Raw genomic sequence first — 26243 nt, 5'->3', positions numbered from 1 at the left:
ATAGCTCTTGTAATCATGCACACAATTGTAATGTTGTATGTTATTCTGTCTGCCTTGTAAAAACTCTTAGTTCTTCTGATTATAGAAAGTACATGCTTATTGTACAAAATCCATGCAGTACCAAAAAATAGGAGGTAGAAAATGCAAAGCACCATAGTTCCACCTGCCAGAGATAACAACTATTTTTCTACACACACACACACACACACACACACACACACACACACACACAATTACACTGGTATAACCATTTTCACAGTAAGGGGCTCATACTCTTCGTGAAAGTCTGAGTTTGTACATCCTTTCGCATCAGTGCACGGTGGACCTCTAAGGCTCACTCCTAAATGATGGCCGAGCACCCCCGGCGTGGTGGCGCCATGTGAGCAGTCCTTCCCTCTTACGAACACCCTGCGAGGACCGCCCAGTACATCAGGTTTTCGCACTTGCGCCTCTCTGCCTGTGAAGGAAACCACCAGAAGTTGGTTACTGCATCCCAGGATGTGGACACTCCATATACAGATTGGATACACATTGTCAAATCGCCATCCATGAAGGTTATGCCAGGTTACACTCCCAACAACTGGAGGACCTAGATGCCTCCCCAGGCATCTCCATCTCCTCCTCTACCTGGTACTGCCCATTCTCACTGACAAAACAAATCTTAGTTTTAAATTTATGATACATGTTTATTTTACTGAGGCATAGCACCTGGATTACTTTTCTAGGGCTGTCGTAACAGTACCACCAACCCAGTGGCTTAAACAACAGAAATTTATTTCTCACAGTTCTGGAGGCTGAAAGTCCCACATCCAGATTCAGGCAGGGTTGGTTTCTTCTGCGACCTCTCTCCTGGGCTTTCAGATGGTCATCTTCTCTCTGTGTCTTCACATGGCCTTTCCTCTGGTGTGTCTGTGTTCTGATTTCCTCTTTCTATAAAGACACCAAACCTATAGGATTAGGCCCCACCCCAGTGACCTCTGTTCATATCATTTCTCTACTTTTCTCTGGGTTTTCTGGTTGTCTGGCTTTTTCTTGTCAATGTTCTTGAATTCTTTTGGTTTTCTGTTGTTAATTCCTTATGTGGGTTTTAGACATTTCAAACATTTTCTCCCAGTATAGAGTCATATTCTCTCTCTCACACACACACTGAAAAAAAAATCTAATTTTGAACTATTCCATTTATCCATCTTTTCACAGTGAAAACTATATGTGAAGAGCATTTTTCTCCCCATTATATCACAAAATCGGCTCCTTTTTTCTCCCATATTTTGTCTTCTAAGTTTAATCTATTTTCTTTGTGCTTTCTGTCAGAGAGAAGTCCATCTTCATTTCTGCCCATGTAGTGAACAGGTCTCCTCAGCCCCGTCTGCTGAACCACCTGGCTCTTTTCTGCTGCCTCTTACTTTTTTGTAATTTTTATCACATGCAAGTCCCATATTAATTTGATTCTCTCCAGTTCCACTCATCTATCTGCCTTCTTCAGTACAAATATGATACATAACTGTTTTTAGGAATATACCTTCCAAGTCTGTCAAACATTGGATAAGGCAAGTCCTCCTCTGCTCATCTTTTCAAAAATCATCTTAACTTTTTGTAGCTCATTAATGTTCCATGTAAATTTTGCAATTATTTGTGAATAATTTTGCTCATAGTAGTGAGCACTAGCTTCCACAACCAAGTATACCCTGAAGCCTCAGTAAACTGTAATAAATGCATCTTTCCTGCATACGGTCCGATGCAGCCTGCCTCCCTTCTCCATTTTGAACATGTGGCCGCCAAGTTCACAGCAACAGGAGATGAGAATGCGTGAGCTCATCAGCTAATAAATGCCCCCACTCAGAATGAACACGCATCACTTCTGCTCACAGCCCACTGGCCAGAACTAGCCACAGGGCCACATTTGATTAGGAGGGAGGCGGAATATGTAAGGAAACTCATGGCTATTTGTGGATCACCAGCACTCTCTACCACATCAAGTTCCTCAGAAATAGCCACAGCTTAACTCGCCAAGCTGCACACATAAGATATGCTCAGCTTTTTGTATGTCAGTCAGAGCTCAATAAAAGTGGTTTAAAAATATACATGAGACTTTTAGGATTTTTGAGGTGGGAAGTTCTATCATCTACAAATAAAATCAATAGAATATCACATCCTAGTGGCCCAGAAAAATTGTTAATATGATGAGAGGCAGGAAAGCAAAGCTAGAACAAACTTATTTTTGCCACCTTTAATATGAAGATTGAGTAAGCTTGATTTTTTAATCTTTGAACCTTAATAGTAAGGTTCAACATAAATATAACAAAGCCAAGAAAATCAATGTGTTTAATTGTTCTTAGGATATTTAAACTATCATTGCAAAATATATCTGGAATTAACAATTCTATTACTAGGGAAAAGGCAGTTTTGATGATTTTCTCCTTTACTCCCTTGACATCTAATTAGTATCCATCGCAGTAGGTGTTCGGCAGAATCTGGGAAGCTACTGCTTAGTGGCTTGGATCACATGGAAGGAATGTTTAGCAAAGTGATTGTGTTCCACTTCAAATCCTGATTCCAACATTTCCTAGTGGGGTGACCATGCTCCCCACCTGCCAGCATCAATTTCCGCAGCTGTGTCAGGAAAGAGGATAGTTGCTCTGTCTGCCACACCAAGGAGTGAGATGCAGATGAGAAAAGTGATTTGTAAAAGATGTAGAAACAATAGCAAACTCTGCAAGGATGCTGATCAAGTCATAAGACGCACTTCCTTTATATAACATTGTAAAGCCCAGTAACCCACAGGTAGAGCACTAGTAAACCTGGGAATCCCACCTCCATTGTAATGCCTGCACACTCATCACAGCAAGGATGTGTGACACATGTGTCCTTGTGGGGTCTGTGGTTGCTGTTCTCAGCACTCACATGTATTTTGATTAAAGCCAAGATCCTCCTATCAAGTGGTTATCATCACAGAAGAGACAGCAGGAGGGGAAAAATGGAAGATTTTCCTGGCCCCAAAGCACAGAGCTCTTGTACAAAAGAGGAAAATGAATCTGAGGAAATGATAAAATCAATCAAATAAAATCCTAACAGGGTGTGTGAATGCAGGGAGGGATGGGAATAGGAAATGATCCAGTAATCTGATATGAATAAGTAAAATGACCTTTTTTTCCCCCAAAAAGGGCCTGACACAATTAAATATATTACTGCTTAAAAATCTGCTTAGTATTTAAATACAGTTGTGAAATGCTCCATTAAAAATTGCGTCGATATTGATAATTGAGGCACATTTGGGTGTAGGCCGTGATGGTGGGCCCCCCAGTATTAGCACTTGCATCATTTGTTGTTAGTGTCTCTAGTATAGCAGAACAGTTATGAGCAGGAACTTCGGAACCCAACTTTGCGAGTTCAGGTTTCAGCTCCACCACCTACCTGCCACATGAGCTTGGGCACTTTAATTTGGTGCCTGCCTCAGCTTCCTCATCATGAGCGAGGTTATAGCAGTCCCTCCCTGGTGGGGACTGAGCACGCTTATATATGTAAAGCCCTTGGAACAGTAACTGGGACACACTTTACCTGCATTGTATTGTAAAGTATGTATTGTTTGAAGATTCCCCATGATGTTTATAAAAATCACTGACTGAATTCGTTTCTCTACTTATTATAATTCTTAATCAAAAAAGACAAGGTTCTATAGCAACACCCTTACACAAATAATAGAGTTGAAATCAGAGCATCCCCAAAGTAATGACCTAAAAATAATAATAGCCATCCCAGTTGCTTATAGAAAATCACTTTTTAATTTTTATTAGGTCAGTCAAAATCGGTCCCTCGGTTTTCTAAGCTTTTCAGTCAGAGGCTAGAAATATAAATTTAGAACCAACTTCCTTTCTTGATTACGATCTGAGGACTATTTTATGGTAACAGAACATGACATTGTCCAGAAACATCCCCATCACCTTGTTTTCTTAAGCCTGGGGAAACTATTTTATGCCATTTCTTGGCCCTGCATTTTCTTACAAACAGAAAAAGCATGTGCTGGGTTCCAGCTACACTGGAACCATCATCTGAGTGACACCAGCAAACGTGGGAGTGGGGTAGGGGTGTGTAGTCCTGCAACAGTTGGAGTCCTCACTTTTATCCAGTTATTCATGCCACATGGCCAGGTGGACTCTCTGTGTTCAGAGCTCTTGATTTAATGGAAACCAGTGTAGGTGCCGGGTTGGGGGGGGATTGGAAGGCAGGGTGTGGGGGTGATGGAGGGGTGGGAGTGAGGAGGGAACCAGAGAAAACAGGGGTGGGATACAGGGAGAATCAACTCCAGCCATGGAATCAAAATGCTGACCTGGTACAGTACATGCCCACAGTGGGAAATGAGCTGGCTTTCCAGAGCAGCCCTTGTTACAGTGTTGAATTTCACCACTAGACCCTCAAGAAAGCTGTTTTATGATACACTTAGTTTTAGTTTTTAAAGGAAAGTGCATTAAGATTAGTTGAGTTGGGATAAGCCATCACACTCCTGAAATGGCCTGGAACATGGTGTAGGTGAGTGTCTGCAAACCTCCAGGGCAGAGGGGTGTTTTCCCAATCACGCTCCTGATCCTCCTCATCCCATCGGCCTGCAGGTGGGGCCTCTGATTTCTGTGCAGAGCGGTGCTTCCGCCAGCATCTACCACCCTGGAACCTCATTAGCGCCTCATTAGCAGCTGGTGCACAAAACAACCAAAAGTGTGTTCTCAGGCAAATTTACCAGGCACTGTCAAGTTTATTATAAGGTGTTTGCTATTTGAAATTTTCAGCACACAGAGGACCAATTTTCCCACAGGGAATCACGCGTTTGAAGACACTGTTGGGGCCGGCCCTGCTGGGCTGGCATTGTCGCAATGAAGAGCTTGTGCAGGGTCCGTAACTCTTTATGGGTGGTCCCATGAAGTGGAAACTTGCGGGAGGGGGTGTGAAGGAGTCACACAAAGCCTTCCGCAAGTGGGCCAAATCAGGCCCAAAGCTTATGACAGTTTTTGTGAAAGTAATACAAGAAGCAGAAATACATAGTGAATGCATAGCCTGTTCCAGGTGATCCTTTTCGGTTCTTTTCATACTTGGAGTGGCCTCCGGTCATGTGCTGTTTGCCATGCCCACTTGTTAATTAGATTCCTCAGCAGGAAAACATTCTTTGGATTTGTAAAACCAAACCACCATTGTCTTTGCTGGGCACTGGTTGACACCAATAATGATTTGCATACATGACAGGAGCCCCTGCTTGGGGTAGAGAGAAGTGAAAACCAATGAACCCTACTCCGGGGACTCAGAAAGTCTGGTCTCCAAACACCCTCATGCAAGTGGCCTGACTCATGAGCTCTGGGATCACCAGCTCACATCAATGTTGAAGGCCCGTGGTCACACGAAGGTACCCTATCCCCAGGGGCGATAGAGAGGGGCAGGGGACAAGGCCAACAGGCAGACCCTACACACACACACACACACACACACACACACACACAGTCTTCTGCCTCAGACTAATTGGGCATTCACCGAGCCTCACAAACAGTTTGGTTCTAGTATGTGAGCTCTCTCCAATCAAACTGATGTAGGAGGAGTTGCCATCTCAGGCTGAGCTCATGGTTTCAGCCATGCCAGGGACTCCTGGTGCATTGCACCCACACCCAGCCCTCACACTGAAGGCAGCCTGCTGAGGTTTGCTGCAGGCATGATGGGCTTAGGTGGGGAACTGGTGGGAAGCTGCCCCACTTTCTCCTCCCCTAGGTCAGGTTTGAGTGGAGTCCCCATTGACCACTATCTCAACCTTTGAAATATGAAGAACTGGTTCTTTATTTATTCAGCACTTCAATAAGGAAGAGCAAGCCAAAAACAGGCCTTTGACATCTGCTCAGATGTATCCTGCTAAAACAATGTGAAAAGCAGGAGTGGGGGAATCTCCAATGACCAGAAATGAAATTTCACATTATTAAGAGCATTGTTCCTTTATTAAGAATCAAAAAGTAATAAAGAGGTAAAGTAAATAATCCATGTAGGATTTTTGTTATTGCTATGTTTCTCTTTTTTTAATATATATATATTTTTCAGGAATAATATAGGTTTTTTATTTATTTATTTGTTTGTTTGTTTGTTTATTTTTAGAGAGAGGGGAAAGGAGAAAGAGAGGGAGAGAAATATCACTGTGTGGTTGCCTCTCACTCGTGCCCCCAACTGCGGACCTGACGTGCAACCTAGTCATGTGCCCTGACTGGGAATCGAACCAGCGACACTTGGCTCGCAGGCCGACACTCAATCCACTGAGCCACAGCAGCCAGGGCCTTAATATATTTTATTGATTATGTTATTACAGTTGTCCCAATTTTTCCCCTTTGCCCCCCTCTGCCCAGTACCCCCATTCCCGCCAACAATCCCCCGCGTAGTTCATATCCATGGGTCATGAATATTAGTTCTTTGGCTTCTCCATTTCCTATACTATTCCTAATGCCTCCCTGTCTATTTTTTACTTACCAATTTTGTCTCTTAATCCCTGCACCGTTGCACCCATTCTTCCCCTTCCCCCTTCCAGCTGATCACCCTCCAAATAATCTCCATACCTATGATTCTGTTCCTGTTCTGGTTGTTTTCTTAGTTTGGTTTTTTAGATTCAGATGCTGATAGTTGTGAATTTGTTGCCGTTTTAATGTTCATAATTTTGATCTTCTTTGTCTTAAATAAGTTCCTTTAACATTTCCTGTAATAATGGCTTGGTGATGATGAACTCCTTTAGCTTTACCTTGTCTGGGAAGCACTTTATCTGCCCTTCCAGTCTAAATGACAGTTTTGCTGGATAGAGTAATCTAGGTTGTAGGTCCTTGCTTTTCATTACATTGAATATTTCTTCCAGTCCCTTGCCTGCAGAGTTTCTTTTGAGAAATCAGCTGACAGCCTTATGGTAACTCTGGTAACTCTGCTTTTCTCTTGCTGCTTTTAAGATTCTGTATTTTTAACATTTGGCATTTTAATTATGATGTGTCCTGGTGTGGTCCTCTTTGAGTCCAACTTGTTTGGGACTATCTGTGCTTCCTGGAAATGTATGTCTATTTTCTTCACCAAATTGGGTCAGTCTTCTTTCATTATTTTTTCAAATAAGTTTTCAACTTCTTGCTCTTCCTGTTCTTCTTCTGGCATCCCTATGATTTGGATGTTGGTAAATTTGCAGATGTCCCAGAGGCACCTTATACTGTCCTTGTTTTTTTTAATTCTTTTTTCTTTTTGCTCTTCTGGTTGAACGTTTATTTCTTCCTTATGTTCCAAATTGTTTATTTGAATCCCAGCTCCATTCCCTCCACTGTTGGTCCACTTAGTGTAACCTTCATTTCCTCCTGGGTCTTTTTTTATTTTGTTGCCATACTCAGTGAATTCTTTGAGCATCCTGATCACCAGTGTCTTGAACTCTTCATCTGATAGGTCGTTCACCTCCATTTTGTTTAGTTCTTTTTCTGGGGTTTTATTTTGTTATTTCATTTGGGCCCTATTTCTTTGTCTCTTCTATTTGACAGCCTCCCTGTGTTTGTTTCTGTGCATTAGGTAGAGCTGTTTTGACTCCCTGTCTTAGTAACATGGCCTATTGTAGAAGAGGCACCTGTAAACTATGTAGGGTAGAGCCTCAGGTAATTGCCAAGACAGGGCCCACTTTATCACTTTGTGGTTCTGTGTGGGTAAAAGGCTCAGAGAGGGGACAATGCCACTGCCTGGCTTCTGGAGGTTTGCGCAGCACTCACCTTATGTGACTTGTGCCTTCCAACTGTTGCCCTGCTGCTGAGTCCCAGAGGGAGTGCACCTGTGTATGTTTTAAGTCCTTGCAGATCCTTTAAGTGGAGTGTCCTGAAAATCTGGCAGTTTCTTCCACCACTCCAACCCCCAGTGATTTTTACAGCTAGAAGTTATGGGGATTTATCTTCCTGGCACTGGAACTCGGGGCTGTATGGTCTAGCCTGGGGCTAGGATCACTTGCTCCCAAAGTATCCCTCCCAATTTTATCCACCAAATGTGAATGTGAGACCACCCATTCCACCACCCTCATCTCTCCATGCCACACTGCATCTCCGTGCCTCTCTGCCCATCTCCATGTCTCCACCCCTCCTACTTGTCTGGATGAATGTGGCTTCTTTAAATCCTTGGTCGTCAGACTTCCATACAGCTCAATTTTCTGACAGTTCTGGGTGTTATTTGTTTTGAAGTCTAGTTGTAATTCTTTCTGTGGTTTTGCAAGGAGGCGAAGCTTGTTTACTTACCTCTGCATCTTGATTGGAAGTCTTGTTATTACTGTGTTTCTATAGCAAAACAGACTCTTCTCAAGAGTAATATGTATTTTAGATAATTTGTGCCCAAATCATAACGTTTTCATTGGGGGGGGGGGTTCCAAAAATATCAGAATTATCTTCTGGAAAGCAGACCCCTTGTAGTACAGGCTTCCCCTGCTAGGCGAGTGTTCTAGGAACCCATCAGTATAAGTGTACCAGCTGGCATTGTTGTGAGAAGGTACGTTTGGCTTCAATTAATTTTTTTTTTTGAAAACTCTTTCAACACATTTGCCCATTTCATGATGGGCAATTTACAAACATATCTACGCACACTGTGCTGAGTGTTCAGCAGTTTTTGACTAAAAACGGCATGACTCTTGTGCCCCACCTCCCTATTCACCCAATCTCACCCTGAGCAACTATTTTTTGTTTCCCCAGAAGAAAAAAGTCCTCAAAGGGAAATGTTTTGCCAGTTTAGAAGAGGTGAAACAAAAAACAACAGAAGCACCTAAAGACATCAAAATCAGCGAGTTCAAAAACTGTTTTGAGCAGTGGGAAAAACTTTTTAGTAGGCATATTGCATCAGATGGAGAGTACTTTGATGGTGACTGGAATTTAAACATGTAAAAATAAGTACACAGTTTTTTATAAATACATTCTGGGGGTTTCTTGGGTCCCCCTTTGTACATTTGAATTTTTCCCACAAAATCTATCTTAAGACTTCCAACAATTCCAAAAATCTCATCAGCTTTATTTAGTTAATGTTGTAGAATTTTCTTTCACATCATAAAGTTCCTGTGTTACTGTGTTGTGGTGTCAACATTCTCTGTCACTACAAGTCACAATGCTTGGGGAAGATTGCGAGGTTGTGAAATGTCATTGTAAATCACATAGACATGCCTATTGAGACTACAAGGCATCTTGAGGGTGAAAACGTGATGCTGATGTTACCTTGGTTCTCTGTGAAAATCTTACATTACTTGATGCAGCTTTTCCAGAACAACCCATTTTGGGATTATTTTGTCAAACACATGAAGTCCCTGATAGCAGAGGCAAAGTGGGGGAAGATAGCTGTCCTCTGTTTTGACAGGATAATTCCCAGCACTGATTACTGTCCTGAGTTCTAGTGACAGTGTGGGTCTCCGTCATTTCTTTGGAGTTCCCTTCAATGGCATTCTGTCATTATTGTCTGTGCTACCACAGAACTGCATCTGTTGATGGGAATGTGCCATGGAGAGTGTTGGGATCAGTGAGCCCGAGGGAAGGGCACCTGGCTGGATGCAGATGGTCTCTCAAGTGTGTGGGGTGAAGCTTTCAGGAGTAAGTGACCCTAGTCATCACAGCTGCTGTCTGTGGGGAAGTGAGTAGAAGGCAGGAGGTATGGACGGTGGGCAGTTTGTCTCTCTGCAGCCATTGACTCTGCTGGTTCTTCCTGGCTGCCCAGGGTTCTGCCTTCCCTAGTAGAGAGGAAGACCCAGGTTCTCTCACAAATGTCCCCACCCCATCCATCCTTTCTTTTATTCTGACTCCCAGCAGCAGAAAGTCCAGAGTGCCCCGTGCTTAATTAAGGCCATGTGGCCAGTTGGAGGCAGCCTCGAGCATCAGAGGTGATGGCAGGTTGGAGTCAGCAAGGCCCCACCCCCAGGACAGGAGGACTGCAGTGACAATTAAGTCATTGAGAATGAATGGGTAGAGCGAAAAACCAGTGGGGCACTGTGAGGAAGAATCTTGATTCTTATCCTTTTCAAAATGTGTTCCAAGAAGAAGGGAAAATATGGTTCCCTGAGAAAATTGACGTGTGTAAGGAAAAGGGTCAGCCTGGGTTCCGACCTAAGAAGTCAAGTTGAGTGGGAAAAGGCCGCCATCGTTTGCTGCCAATCTCTCGCTCAGTGTAGAGCAGAGGCAGAGTGGTCCTCAGTAACGAGGTCAAGGCCAATACAGTGAACACGTTGTTTGTCCAGTGGAGCCAGGTCTGCTGTCTGATGGTCCTGTGAGCCTGCCCACGATACCAGGGGCAGAGGGTGGGCTCACGCGGCTTTTTGGAGCCCCACATGGAGGTAGCTGGAATTAGCTCATAAGTAGAAAACATGGAAGGAATGACTGTTCTGCACTAAAGAAGTGTTTTAACCGTGAAAATGGAATGCGGTGTCCTTGACTTGGCCTGTCAAAAGCAGCATTCTGCGTCTAGCGAAAATGGAACCACAGATTGCCAGTCATCTGTGGGAACAGGGACTGTGAGTGAACGAGATTCTCACAAGGGTGGTCCACCTGCTCCGCTCACACCAGAACCAGAGCTGAGAAGGGTCCACACACCTGGGCCGGGAAGACCAGCCTCTTGGCGGTGGAGGCAGATTCAATGTATTGATCAGTCAGCTCAGGGCTTAAACAAGCTCTGTGGTGAACATGAGATGGAGGCTAGAAGCTCCGTGTTGAAAAGAAGTGTGGAGGGCCAGGGGGGATTCAGTGACAGTGGCTCATCTTTCGTCCAGTGGGGGAAAGCCAGGGCGGGCAGCATTTGTGGAGTGAATGGCCAGTATCTTGTTTTTCTTTCTCTCATTTCTGTGACCCTTCTGGATGTTTCTGAGACCCAGCTGGGCCTTGGGTTCAGAGCATGGCCTCCAATCCTGCACTGGAACCCTGTGTGACTTTAAGCACAACACTGACCTCTCCGTGTCTGTTCCTTCATCCATAAGTCAAGGCTGGGCCCACTTGGCAGAGTTTCAGGAAGGTTTTAATGAAGGTGTGCAAGCCCATCCTGGCACAGAGCAAGCACTAGTCAGAGCCACCACCAGTGCCTTTAATAAGTAGGTCTAGCTGTCACTTCCTGAGTTCCAGTGCAGCTAATGAAACCCACTGGGACCCGGCTGCTTAAGCAGAAGTATAAGTATTAGTAGAATCTCCAAAAAAATATTTTGGAAATGATTATCTGATATTTAAATTTTTAGCAGAAAGTCCCTTTTCCTCTGCTTGCTTCTTGCGAGAAAATATAGTATGTCTCAAAACAGAATCAATAATTGCTAGAACTTTCTTTCAAATGTAGAAGGAAGAGATGCTTATGTTTTGCAAGCATCAAAAATATCCAAGAACTGTGCTCTTGGTGCTGCCAGTGGCTTGAGGATTTTTTAATGATAATATTGAATGTTATGCAAGTTCTTACAATAAAACGGATGCTGGCTTTGTAGTTATCCTGAGAATTTTCATAAACTTAAGAGAAAATATCTGACGATGTTTATTACCTAATACTTGAGAAAATATTTCAGGGACTTTAATAGAGTCTGTAGTTACATAATATTTCTCAATGGAAAATTTTAGAATGTTTCACTAAGACAACATTCCTTTTTGAGTGAAGTGGCTTTACATCTTGGGCATTAATCTTATATTTTGCCCTGCTAAGAGTCATTGTCACAGCTGAGCTTGTCTGTGGCCCTGTCAGGAAAGGGAGCTGGAATCTGGCCATTTATACTCATTCATTCATTCATTTATTCACTGCTACCACCCTCCAGGCCCCTGGCTAAGCCGTGCGCATGTCGCTCACCCGGCATCACCTGGGGTCACCGGGTGTCCCCAGCAATGTGCACAAGGTCTGTTGGACGGCAGGCACTTAATTAATCTGTGGGAAATACCGGTTGTTCTCCTGGAACTTTTTTATTATTAAACCGAACTCTTCTAAAGAACCAGATTTTTCTTTAATATGCAGAGATTGCTTTAAAAAAATAAGATCAAGAAGAATTTATGAAGTTCTGATTTTATCATAAATCAATCAAGCATCATGCTCCTGAGACTACTGTTTCCTCCTAAGGGCTGGCACCAGTGCTTTTCAGGCACTTACCTGCAGCCTGCGCCCAGACCCCCATCCATGCCCTCCCTGACTTCCCCTTGCCTGGCCCAGCCACTGTGCCCATGGCTTTCTGCTTCTTTTCTTGCCTGACCTCCACACCTCCACTGCCAGCTCCCCAGTCCCCTTTCTGGAGCAACCTCTAAGACAGTGTCACCCACAGGCTCTCCTGTGTCACTGGTCACACCACCACTGTGCCCACTTGGCACCCTTCACATTAGGCCAGTGATTGATCCTTCTCCAAAGGCTCACCCCACACCACAGGTGTCCGTGAGCACATGATCAGACATGGAGACTGAGGTGCAGGGAGGGCAACTTGCTCAAAGCCTGTAGCTAGTGGTCAGAGTGGAGTCCTGACCCCTTGCATCTCCCTTTATGGGCTCTCTTTCACGCCCATTTCCCGTAATATGAGAGCACCAAGCACTACATCAACAGCCTCCGGCCTGTGTGCCTGGATTTATGATACTCAGGCCAAGCCCAGCCTACCCACAGAGACTCGTTATCTTATCCTGGAAACCTGTTTTCTCCCAGGTCAGAAACCTCTATGCCTTAGTCCTCCTTTCCCTCAGTGACATGCCTTCCAAGCTCTGCTGACATGGCCTTCAATGGACCCAGCCCCTTTCTCTCCTCCCACATTGCCTCTGCTGCAGGCCGGGCCTTTGCCCATATTCTCTGGACTGTGACCATAACCTAACTTGCCAACACCCCAACCTGATGGCCTGCACTTGATGCTCTGCCACCCCCAAAAAAACCACCTGACTTGATGCTCTGCCACCCCCAGGAGAGGTCTAGATGCTGTAGAAGGGGGTTGAAGACCTTTCTATCAACCCTATCTCTTGTAGCAGAGAAAATTGTGTCCCCCCGAAAGACATATTGAACTCCAAACGCTCCCCCACTCCCACTGTGAATGTGCCCTCATTTCTGATCTTTGCAGATGTAAAGTTAAGATGAAGTCATTCTCTATTAGGACTGGTGTCCTGGTAAGAAAAGGGGAATTTGACACAGACAGAGAGGCACACGGGGAGAAGGCTATGGGAAAATGAAGACAGAGATTGTGGTGATTTGCCTACAAGCCAAAGGACACTGACAATTGCCAACAAACCACCAGAAGCTAAGGGGCAGCGTGGAACATATTCCATCCTAGAACCTCCTGAAACAGCCCTGCTCATACTTTGGTTTTGGACTTTTGGCCTCCAGAGCCATCAGAATATAAATTTGTTATTATTTTCTTTCTTTTTTCTTTTCTTTTCTTTTCTTTTTTTTTTTTGAAAGTTCTCTCCTTTTAAAGATTTTATTTTTATTTATTTACTTTTAGAAAGAGGGGGAGGAGGGAGAAGGAAAAAGAGAGAAACATCAATGTATGAGACATACAGAGATTGGTTGCCTCTCGTGCATCCCCAGCTGGGGACCTGGCCCACAACCCAGACATGTGCCCTCACTGGAAATTGAACCAGTGACCTTTCAGTTCACAGGTCAGCACTTAATCCACTGAGACACACCAGCCAGGGCTAAATTTCTGTTGTTTGAAGCCACACACCATGACACTCTGTTCCAACAGCCTCCTCTCTCCCTCTCCTCCCAGAAGTACCTGGACACAAATTCCTAGAGCTCCTCCTGGCTTCCAACATTCTGGCTGGATTATTCCACTTATCCTTTGAGTCCAGCTCCTGAACAACCTCCTCCAGGAAGTCTCCCCTGCCTGAAAGGAGCCCAACACACATTCGAAACCCACGTTGCAGGGATCAGGGGTTGTGAGTGCTATTAGACTAGCAATTACACTTTCCAAGACTTTGAAAATAGATAGGTACTCTGTAATTCAGTCCAGGAAATGAGTGAAGAAGCCAAAACTTTACATGAGTTGTCGGAAATTCTGTTTTTAAAGGAGCAGAAGCCTGTAATTCATAGGTAAATGAAACACAAAAATGCCATAAAGATATCTTTATAAAGGAAAAAAAATAAGAAGAAAAATCTAATTAAGGGAGAACTATAGAAGAAGGGATGTATTTGTGTAAACTCATTAAAAAAAACATTATTTAGAAGGCTGAGAAATTAGTCACATAAATTTCAAATATTGCATTTACCTGAAGACATTTTTGTGACCAAATAAACCAAGTTATAATATCCACAACAAAGAAAGAAGATTTTGTGTATTTTTTTTTTCAAGAGGACACAGTGAAACTAACTTTGCCAAAGAAGACCCTCTGATAGTTTAAAAAATAAAATGCGCTATTTATTGTGTTAACCCTGTGCCTGGCACTGTGCCAAGCATATCATATGCTTTAACATATTAAATCTTTGTAAACATCCAGTGTCATATAATACTATTATTATGCTTGTTTTACAGATAAGAAAATTCAGACTCAGAGAGGTTAAGTAACTCGTCCAAGGTCACACAGCCAGGAATTGTTGGAGCAGGGATTTGAAGCCAGGTCTGTTGAATTCTATACCACCTCCAACCCCAACATACACACATACACACACACTCACATGCACATGCACACACACATGCATACTCTGTGCCCCAACTTTACTAAGTGTCTACCTATGATTTCCTAAGTATAGCTGGCTGTTTCAGCCTCTCTTCGGGACCCCTTATCTGCATCATCAGACCTGGTAAACTCCTACCCACCCATATTTTAAAGCTCAGCTCAACTGTAATTAGGCATAGAAATCTTTCTGGATGCACAGACAACTGACACTACCTCTCTCCCCATCTTTTCTTTCTCTCTCCCCATGATAGACTAATCCCTATCCCCCTGAGCTGTATGAGGAACAGAATTATTTCCACCCTGAACAGTCCTGCAGTCCCAGTAACCAGCACAGTGTTTAATGGAGAAGCCTTGTAGCAATCATTTGCCAAACAAACAGAATGAACTGACTCCCCCTTGCTCTGGGCCATCTTTATTCTGTACACCATAGGTTCTCATTGAGGGATGATTTTACTTGGCAATGCCTAGAGACAATTTGGTTGTCATAATTCAAGGAGTGCTGCTAGCATCTAGTGGGTGGAGGCCAAAGGTGTTGCTAAGAATCCTATAATCCAGAAGACAGCCAGCCCCCTCACCCACAATGAAGAATTATCCAGCCTGTGACATCAATAGTACTGAGACTGAGCAACCCTGATGTACATCGTCTCCCCATAATGGACTCGAAGTCCCCAAGGGCAGGGGCATAGGTCACTTTGTCTTTTAAGCACCCAGCATAATGAATGAATGAATGAATGAAATGTAGAGTGACGGAGCCAGACTGAAATTCAATGTGCACACCGAGGTCATGAAAACCCTGTAAGAGCAGGTGGCTGAACTGGGGACCTGAGTTTGGGGAAACTTATAGCTATGTAGAAATGATTTCATGTTGACTATTGTGATTGGCCCCCAAAAAGGTCAAACCGAAGCACCAACTAATGCTTTTGTTTGACAGAAACAGCCCCAGAGAACTGTATTCTCATTAACACTGTTTTGCACCCATATTATGGTGAGATTTTTCGGATGCTTGGGACAAAATCCTATGTTGTTCATAATTCTACATTTACAACCTGTGGTTCAGGAGAGTGTTTACTTATCTAACTCCCTAATGACAATGATGTGATCACAGTGGGTGGAGTAAATTGTCACATTCGGGTCTTTCAGCATTAAATACAAGTAGGTATTTTAGTAGAAAAAGTTACTCTAATGGAAGTGCCCAGAATAGACTCTTTGATTTTCAATTAAGTGGAAATAGGCAAGGGAGAAATATGTATGTTATGAAAATAGGGAAAATAGTTCTTAATTAAGTATATATACTTTAAAATTCTCAAAGTACAGTATTTCCAAATTCAGTATCTATATGGCATTCATAGTGATACTGTGAAGCACTTATTGTCCCTACTTTATAGAGGAAAATACAGTCAGACGAGTGAAGCTGAAGGTTTGCTCGGAGTCCAGACTCCAGGAGACTGGACCCTGGAAGGAAGAATGGGGACCAATTCAACGGCAGCATGGCCATGGGACATCAGGGGCCCGGGATGGATGGAGCAATCCTCCCCTTCCTCACTCAGTGGGCACCTGAAGGGCATTTCAGCAAAAGGCTCAGCCACCCTGGCAGAGCCAGGAAATGTAAGTGTTTGTTTTCAAGCTCAGGGTTTCACTGGGTGATACTTAAATAGCCAATCAGCAGAGAGCAGGCAATCTATGAAAAGGTGTCTGTTAACTGAAAGTGGGGTGTAGGACACAGGAGAGGAGAGGAGAGCTCTTTGTGGACAGCTGAGTACAGTGAAGGCGTGGAGACCTCCAGCTAGCTGACAGCAGGCTCTGTCTCCTGGCTGCTGAATGGACTGAGTGCTGGCGCTTTATGTTCATAATTCTTCCCGGGAAAAAAGGCCACAAAGAGTGGTCTGTTCGTTTGGGGTTTTGTCTGTTGTTTTTTATAACAATTGGGGCTTTCACAAAGAACAGGCAATGTATATGTTCATGCCAAAAGCGACAGAATATTTCAAGATTATCATCAGCCTGTATTTGTCTGGCTGCTTTTAGTACAGAATTCTCAAATCACACCATAAATTTTCAGTATTATAGAAAAGGATCATAGAGGTGATTAGAATTTACATTTTATGCAAAAAACATAGCTGTTAATACTTGTTCTCACTCATGTAGAAGTTGATGTTTCTCTTACTACACAGATGCATTTGCATATGTTTAATGAAGTAACTTTGGACTTTGATCTCAGCCCATGATGATGATTATAAATGTATTAGCTTTTGGTGGCCCCTTTTAATCAAGTATAACTACACCAAATACGCTCCATAGGAAGTTATAAAATTAAAACTAAGAGTCATGTCCTGGTGAGACATGAGGAAGTTTCTAGAAGTCAGTAAGTGGCAGTTCCCTGTCTTCTCTTCCAGTCTTCCTTCACCCTTTTAGCAGCCCACTCTATGTGTTTGAACACAGATGGTGGGAAACAGGATTCCTGCCAGGCTTCTAACCTGGTTTCTTTCCCTCTCCCACAGGGGCGGATCTGTAGAAAAGCCGGCAAATCAAAAAAGTCCTTCAGTCGCAAGGAAGCGGAAGCCACCTTTAAGAGTTTGGTGAAGACGCATGAAAAGTACGGCTGGGTCACCCCTCCCGTCTCTGATGGCTGATGTTTGCAACATGCCGCCTCTGACGCTTCGGCGGCCTCTCCACACACACAGACACCCCCATCTCCTCCTCAACGCTGAGCGTCCTCCATCCTTTTTTACTCCAGCCGGAACTGAATCCTGAATGCCAAGGAGACATTTAAGTTATTTATGAACAGATGTGTTTACAGAGAGAAAGAGAGAGCAAACGCTGTTCGGGATTAAGTTTCTATCATAAATGAATGATCATCTCTAGGTCACTGTAGAACAAATATTGAGATGGTGACATTTCCTATCCCCTCCCCTCCCCCCCCCCCCCCACCCCGCCCCTCCACCCTGACCACATTACCCTTAGCTTCTTTCCATGACAGCAGCTCCAGAGAGCAGGCAGGCAACACGATGCCCTCTGCTCAACCCATTTCGTGTCAGTGGCACCATTCATATTCCGTAGGAGCGCCCTGCAGCGCCGGTACGTGTTTGCTGTGCTCTCTATCTCTGTTTCTCTCCCTGGCAGGGCAACATCACTTGAAGACATGTCTTTCTGTGGCCCGTGTGACAACATGTAGACCTCATTTGTGCTATGACCTTTGGCTCATGAAAACAAAATTTTAATATTGCCAGGTTCTAGTGATTTAAAACAACTGCCCTCTTGGTTCAGATGTGTTCTCTGTGTTGATGGGGTGGTGTCCACAGAGAAAGCAGAGCCCTTATGTGAAAGGCAGGGCTGCTGTGGCCACAGTGGGACACACAACCTGCAAATGCCAGGCGCACGCTCCCTGGGGCTCAGAGCAAAGGGTGGTGGCATGCGGACAGTCTCTTCCGATATCCTGAGATGCTCCTCTGACAGCGAGTTTCTATTCCTGTCTTCTCTCTGCTGGTCAACCCACCACCAAAACCAAAAGACAATTTTCCACTCACTGAAGTCATCTGACTCATTTTATCATGTGTGCTAGTGACAGGGAATGCCAGAACTGCCAAAGGATACCAAGTGATTGTATGACGATTTGCATGACCGGGTTTAATTCTTCACCCTGTAGTCACTTGTGTGTCCCCTGAGGCTGGGATGCGTGAGCACCCTGCTGTGATATAAACTTCCTGTTATTTAATCTCCCCACGGTTTCATTTCTCTCCTCTGTTATGTTACTTAGACCTTTCTAAGAAACTCCATGAAATGAAGAGGTACTGTTTATAATAATAATATGTGGGAAGAGGAAAAATGTTCACCCCAAGTGGAAAATCTTACTGGACACATTTGAAATAAAATCATGCATACCTGACACACTGCCTCAAGAATCCAATCATTGTGGGCTACACTTCTATTTAAAATATTTAGTCTATTTTAGCAATTTTAATATTTCAAATACTGCAACTAGCATGACAGCAATCTGCAGTGAGATCCGGGAGATGAGTCCTTGGAACCCGTAGCCTTTATTAAAATGGTCCCCCAGAAACAACAAGGGAGATAGCTAGAAACTGGCACATAAAGGGATGATTTGGCCAAAATTGAATGTTGCCGATTATATTTTAGCACTCTGAAGGAAGAGAAATGTTTGCTGATGACATAACATTCTTCAGGCGGTCTTGGCTACCCGGAAAACTACCTGCTCCCTGTCCGATGTTGTCAGAGACCTAATCTGGCTTCAAAGGACAGGGGTTGAGTTCTCCCAGCATGATTGGCCACTCACCAAATCTGCCTTTTATGGGTACTTTTATTTTTTAACCACTTTTCTATGTGCCCCAAAACACATGCAGCTCTGTTCAGCCCAAATGACAGTGCCTTGAGAATGCTCAAGTTCCCTCTGAGTAACAATGGTCAATGAAATTCAATGACAATGAACTTAGAGCATTCATTCATCTGATCCTCCGCAGAGGAATTCACCGTCCTGGAAACCTGACATTTAGCCAGAGGTTTTGGGCCCTTAGCTACTTATTGTAATGGAACCACACTGTGGACATTAAAGAGCTGGTACAGAAACAGCTTGCCAGAGAAGCACCTGAGTTCATTTCTTCCAAACAGTTTCCTTGTCTTTTTTTTTTTAAGTATATTTTATTGATTATGTTGTTACAGTTGTCTGAATTTCTTCTCCCTTTTCTCCCCTCCACCCAGTACCCGACTTCCCTCCAGCAACCCCACACCCCTAAGTTCATGTCCATGGGTTGTACATATAAGTTCTTTGGCTTCACCTTTTCCTATATTATTCTTAACTTCCCCCTGTCTGTTTCGTACCAAACAATTATGCTTCTTAATCCCTGCAACATTTCTCCATTTCTCCCCCTTCCCCCTCCCAGCTGATAACCCTCCAAATGATCCCTATACCTATGATTCTGTTCCTGTTCTGGTTGATTGCTTAGTTTGTTTTTGTTTTTATTTTTTTAGGTTTTGCTGTTGATGGTTGTGAATTTGTTGTCATTGCAATGTTCATAGTTTTGATCCTCTTTTTCTTAAATAAGTCCCTTTAACATTTCATATAATAAGGACTTGGTGATGATGAACTCCTTTATCTTTACTTGGTTTGGGGAGCACTTTATCTGCCCTTCCGTTCTAAATGATAGCTTTGTTGGATAGAGTAATCTTGGTTGTAGGTGCTTTTCTCTCATCACTTTGAATATTTTCTGCCAGTCCCTTCTTGCCTACAAAGTTTCTTTTGAGAAATCAGCTGATAGTCTTATTGGTACCCCTTTGTAGGAAACTCTCTTCTGTTGCTGCTTTTAAGATTCTCTCTTTGTCTTGAACCTTTGGCATTTTAATTATAATGTGCCTTGGTGTAGTCCTTTTTGGGTCTAGCTTGTTTGAGACGCTCTGTGTTTCCTGGACTTGTATGTCTATTTTCTTTACCAAATTTGAGAAGTATTCCTTCATTATTTTTTCAAATAAGTTTTCAATTTCTTCCTCTTCCTCTTCTCCTTCTGGCATCCCTATGATTCAGATATTGGCACAGTTATAGTTTTCCCAGAGGTTCCTAAGCCTCTCCTCATTTTTTTCAACTCTTGTTTCTTGATTCTTCCTTATGTTCCAAATCATTGGTTTTAACCCCAGTTTCCTTCCCTTCACCATTGGTTTTGTGTGGCTTTTCACTTAGCTTAACCTTCATTTCTTTCCTTCTGCATTTGCCATACTCAAGCATATTTGTCAAGTGTGTGAACATCTTTATCACCAGTGTTTTGAACTCTGTATCCATTAGGCTGGCCATCTCTTCATCTGTTAGGTTGGCTTTCTCCTCATCACTTAGTTCTCCCACTGGACCCTGATCTGTTCCCTCTTTTGGACCATACCTCTCTGCCTCTTCAACTCGACAGCCTCCTGTGTTTGCCTGTGACTTCGTTAGAGCTGTATGTGGCGAAGAGGTCAGAGAGGGAACATGTCACTTGCTCAGCACTTGCCCCTTTCCAGGCACTTCTCCCACTTCCTGTATGGGACTGGTGCCCCTCTAGCTGTTTCCCTGGCCATGGTTTCCAGAGTGAGTGGGCCGGCAGACATTCTAAGACCATGGGGGCCCTCTAAACAAATGACTTCATTTCTTCTGCTGCCCCAACCCCCACTTGTTTTCAGTCAGAAGCAATGAGGTTTTATTTTCCCTGGCACTGGAACCATGAGCTGTGCGGTCTGGTCTCATGCTGGGAGTGCTCCCCAGGTGTCCCTCCTGGCTTTTATAATGTGTGACTGCATTTTCCACCGGCTGGCCACCACCACTGCCACCACACCACATCCTCTCCACCCTAGCTCTGCCCCTTCTATCTGCTTGGATTAGTATTTCTTCTTTATATCTTCGTTTGTTGGACTTCCATGAAATTTGATTTTCTGGAACTTCTGGTTGTTGCCAGTTTTGAGGTAGTTGTATTCTTTCTTTGTGGAGGGAGACACAGCATGTCTAGCTACATCTCCCTCTTGGCTGGAACAGTTTCCTCTTCTAATGTAAAATTAAAGGCCACTTCCTTTAAGGAACCATATGCATGTAATTGAAGATATTTATTTATGTCCAAACCTGGGTCACCGCAATTCTATTAGCTAGTGGAAAACCTTGTGTGTGTTGTTTTAGAAGACGCCACCCATTAGGGGCAGCCAGCAGGGTTGTTACAACCTAAAGGAGGGCTAAGCTACTGCCAATAGCAACAGGAGACATTTGGCTCCATTTCTACTCTCTATACACCTTGAATTTGATGTCTTTTGGTTGGCATTTTCATTAGGTTTATTAGAAACTGGAAGTTACAGATGAAATATTCTTCAGTGGAAGGAATAGCATTTTTCACTTAAATTGATGATATTCTCATTTTAAAAGCAGTGGGGAATCATTGAAAACTTGACTATTGCTTTGACCTTTAATCAGAAACAAGATCTCCCTTCTGTTGTCTGGAGACTCATAAGCAAACATGACAGTGTTGGTCCAACAGCCAGCCTAGCCTGGATGTGCCCGATCACCCTATGTGGAGTCCTCTGTGTTGCACTCCTCTGAAGTGGGCATCTGCCTGCAGGGCTCTATGTGGGAGGGACTAGATCCGGACCCAGCAAGTGTGCTGGCTGAGGACATGTTCCCACAGATGGGCTGAGAAATCCATCCCTCTTCTAATGGACAGAAGAGGAGTAATTAGACCAGGGTACAGACATCCACATCTTGTCAGCTCCATATCCCCAATTACCAGTAGAAACTTCAGTCTACCCGGAGGCCACAGAGCCAAACTCATGTGCACTTCCCATTAGGCCACAACTCCTTTCCACTTAATGGTTTTCCTGGCCTGACTTCTCTTGTTCCCAGGTGGCCCCCTCGACTGCCACCAAGGACAACAGCTATGGATGAGACCCACACGTGGTTTATTGGCTTTCTGGGACATCAAGATTATTTAGGGCTTAGGAAGTTCTATATGAGCAACAAAGTTATTGCCCAGTTCCACATATGCTTTTACACACTCACATACACATATTCTCTAAAAGAGTCATAATCTCTACAATCCATTTCTCAGAAAAAAACTAGATTTATGCCCAAATTTTCCAGCTCCCAAGTTCACTCCATCCATTAAATTTCAATCTTATTTTTGGAAAGAAATATCTATGGACTAGTGAAAAAGACCCTGGATAGAAAGGTAAATAGCCATTTTACCTACTTGAGCCTCAGTTCCCTCTACAATAAACTCCTACGAGGTTGGTGTAAGAATTGACTACATTATGAGGGAAAGTGCTTGGCATATCCAAAATTATCATGTGGACTTTACATGTCATGTTTACTGTTACTGTTAAATTTACATTCTAACAGGCTTTAATTAGAACACGCTTGGTTAAAGGCTCAGACTGAACAATTACAATGGTTCAAATACAATTACCAATAGTCATATACTGGTTTTCTGTCTCCAATCCCCTCCTTTGAGTCAATGAACCAAACTTACTGACCATTCCTCCACTCACTCAGATATAGAGAATGTGGAAGTGTAAGACATGGCTCCTTTTGTGGAGGAACTCATAAGACAAGAAAACCTCACAGGAACCAGCAACAATTGAGTGGAGATCAAAGTCATATAAATGCTAAATCAAGGCACACATTGTGCAACCAGAGGATTCCTAACTGATAACCAGGGAAATTTTTTACAGCTGGGCAAGAGGAAAGGATGGGTGTAGAAATGGGGAAGGACTGAGGTCCCCATGTAGAGGGCATGGTCTTTGTCCATAATGGCCCTGGAGGGAGAACTGCACAGCTCCTTGCCACTTCTCACCTGCAGGGAGGGACCCTCTTTATAGATCTGCAGGATGCAGTCCAACTTCACAGCCTAACATGGCAATGGGGCTGGCCCCTTAACTAAGAATTGTATTCCAGTGTTTTATCTGAACTCTTCTAACAGCATGCAAAATTTAATTAGAACTTGCTTTCTGAAGAAGCAGAACTACCTAGCTAGTTCAGAGGAGAGTAGAACCATCAAATTGGGGAAGCCACTTAGTCTGGACTTCATACATTCTACAGTGGAGGAAACAAGATAATGAGGCTGCGTGGTTTTTCTAAACGTCAGCTGGAGAAACAAGCCAAGGCCTCTCTCTTGCTGGTGCTGTCTGATTTTCTGTGGTGCCGCAGTGAACCATTCAGCAATTCATATGGCCCACATCCTTAGCTGGAAAACACCCAAAGTGATCCACTATGTGTCAAAAGCAAGTTGGTGCAAAGAGCAGAGCTTGCACTCCTAACTGCTTTGGGAAAGTTGTGGTGAGGGACTTAAACCATAGCCATGTGATCACAATCAGCATTTGCTTTTTCCTCCAAAGTCATTAAAATAATACACAGCTCTGTTCCTGACTTTATGCTGCCTTCTACCTTATCTTTCTGATTTAGGCAGGCTCCAGTTTACACAGTACTGAGTATCACTCAGTCCCAGGGCCCATCTGACCTGCAGGATGTGGTCAATGAACTGAAAAGGCCAAATAAACACGGTTGACATCCTGGAAGGCAATAAGCAATGTTAGCTTCATTCCAGAGGAAACACAGGAGCAAAGTGTCCTGGCAAAGAGACATACTCAAAGTAGAGTATGTGAACAGTATAGATCCAAAGGGAAGCAAGATTTTATTTCAAGGTCATAACAGGGCTAGACAAATAGAATGGACTGTGGGAGTCAACCTCGAGGGTCATCCCCTTGGGTCAGTAAGATAGTATATAGTAAGGTAATGAATACCTGCTTGGCGTCCCACTACTGATTAACTCTGGCACTTCTCTGTTCCTCTACTGGAGACAAATCAGGTGACTGTCCTTCTTTGTAGACATGCAATCACTTTGCATCTGTAGATCTCAGCCAACCACTGGTGATGACACTAGTTGAGCTAAAATAGAACTGCTGTAACTTGATGTCTTAGGTTTCCTCTTGCAAGATGTCCTGCTTGGCTCCTTGACCGATTCGTCTTTATTCCTTGAACATTGTCGCCATATGACCATGGTAGGCTGCTGATCTACATACTGTGGGCTACTGTAAACTTTCCAACTATCACCACAACTCACATTGTGGCTTTGGTGTATACTCTTTCCAAAGCTGTCCTGTGGTCCTCAAGAGGAAAGAGGAAAAATTGCATATGCCATAAATAAATAGGAAAGAAATGTTGGTTGTTGTAAGATGGGGAATGCATGAATCAAGTAGTCTAGAGGCACTGTCCTATTTGGAAAATCAAGCATTCTCAAAAGAAAGACTTTAAAACCAAAAATTGTCTTTCCATGGAATATTTCTTGTGTCCTTGTCCGGTCTAGGGGCAGTATCTGTTGGAATTCCTCATGGTTTCCATATGCATTATCCTCTGTGGTCTATTGTGGGTGGCTCTGTATCACGCGGTGCCCTCTAATCTTTTGTGCTTTGATTTATTTGTTTTAAAGCATGTCATGGATATTCTCCATAAAAGTTAATGAAATGTAACTGAACCAAATCTAATTAAGCATGAGTGTGATTTAGAAGATTTCTCCTTCAGCTTCCATTTGCATTACAAAGATTTATTAATGTGTTTGCCAAAGATTCCCATTAAAGTTTCTCAATGTAATTGAAACTGTGTGGTTAGCACAACACTGTAGCCTAAACTAATATGATTTACAAAGATACTTCTTTGGAAACTGTTATAGAGCGGTAATTCTACAAAGTGACAATTTTCATATCCCTAAGCTCAGTCTACTTAAAGGGTACCTCAACTAACTTTTTACCTGAGTACAGAATTTGGATTTCATTTTTTTTTTTATTGTTTTAAACTGTTTATCAAAGGAATTTATCCATCCTTGTGTCAATATTTGAGATTATTTTCCAGTCAAGAGCCCATTTTTCACTTAAAATCTGAGAGTGTAACAGTTTTCCTATTGAAGACATGGAAGATCCACTGTCAATAGGGTGCTGGTTCTGAATTTCTTTTAGGCAATGGAGATGGATGAGTGCCCAATCACTCACTCTCCTCAGAGCATCTCCAACCCTAGCTGGGGGGTGACTGCGCTGGCTTGGGCTTGGCTAATCTGTGTCCAGGGACATGGTTTTCTTTCTTTTTTTAAAAAGATTTTATTTGTCTATTCCTAGAGAGAGGGGCAAGGAGGGAGAAAGAGGGAGAGAAACCCACAACCCAGGCATGTGCCCCAAACAGAAATCAAAACAGCGTCCTTTTCTTTTGTAGGACAGTGTCCAACCAATTAAGCCACACAGGTCAAGGCCAGAGACATGGTTTTCTTAAGGTAAAAGTGAAAGAGCCAACAGGATTGCATTAGGATCCTAACATCGAGAATTCAAGGTGTGGCCTCTGCGTCAGAGTAGCGACTGGTCACAACTATGGAAAATACATGCTGGTGAGCTCTGCCTTGTCTGTCACTATGTATTTGTCTTGAGTTTTATTATGCCAGAATCAATGCTACATATTAATGGAAACAAGTTATTTTTACTTAAACACAGGGAAATAGTAGGGCTATTGAGGTAGATAGATACACAATCTGTTTGTACAACTAGAGTTAAAGTTGATCTGTTCAGCCTTCTATAGCGATCATGGATAAGAGTGCATGGATTGGTCAGGAGGGAGGCAACAGGGTCAGGATTCAGTGACTTTTGAAAATACAATTTTTTTTTTGTTTAAATATATACCAGAGCATTTTTTTAAAGGTCATTTTTTAAATTTTTCTAATAAATAATTTTGAAGGTTAAATACAATCAAATAATTCTAAACATCTCCCATGAAAAACCACTCCTGGTTTTTTCTTTTTCTACATTTGCAACGTTTTTAATTTCTCAAAGCCCTTTTTGAACGATTTTCTCATATCATTCCATAGGGAACACTGCCTGGTAGAGTGCTATGCCAAGCTCATAGATAGAAAACAGGCATTTAAAGTGTGATTGATTTTTCTAATGTGATTTTCTTTCACATGGTCAATTACTTTCCTGTCATCTAAAACAACTTTGAAATCTCTGATTCCAAGGAATATTTGTAACAACAATTTTTCAGACTTCATCCCTTTCAAATCCTAAAGACCATTTTGCATTTGACAGTACTTTTGTAGCAAATTTTGTGTATCTACACACATGCACACACACACAACTGGTTTCCATAATTGTATTCTCATTGTTTCAAGAATTTTCTTC

At 43.1% G+C, this 26243-nt stretch overlaps 1 protein-coding gene across 1 annotated transcript in view; it reads left to right on the top strand.

The window, feature by feature from the left end:
* UBE2QL1 (ubiquitin conjugating enzyme E2 QL1) overlaps window positions 1-18462 on the top strand; it is a 39323-nt gene extending 20861 nt beyond the window's left edge. The window contains exon 2 of the mRNA XM_090278917.1: window positions 17078-18462. Within this exon, the coding sequence (XP_090135043.1) occupies window positions 17078-17209 (132 nt within the window). The 3' untranslated portion in view covers window positions 17210-18462. The remainder of the gene's footprint in view (window positions 1-17077) is intronic.
* The last annotated feature ends 7781 nt before the right edge of the window (window positions 18463-26243 follow it).

This window comes from Furipterus horrens, unplaced genomic scaffold (assembly GCF_987537825.1).
Source record: "Furipterus horrens unplaced genomic scaffold, mFurHor1.1.pri manual_scaffold_5, whole genome shotgun sequence".
NCBI classification, from domain to species: domain Eukaryota; kingdom Metazoa; phylum Chordata; class Mammalia; order Chiroptera; family Furipteridae; genus Furipterus; species Furipterus horrens.
The sequence above is the reverse complement of the archived record's forward strand: the minus strand, read 5'-3'. Positions and strand labels throughout refer to the sequence as shown.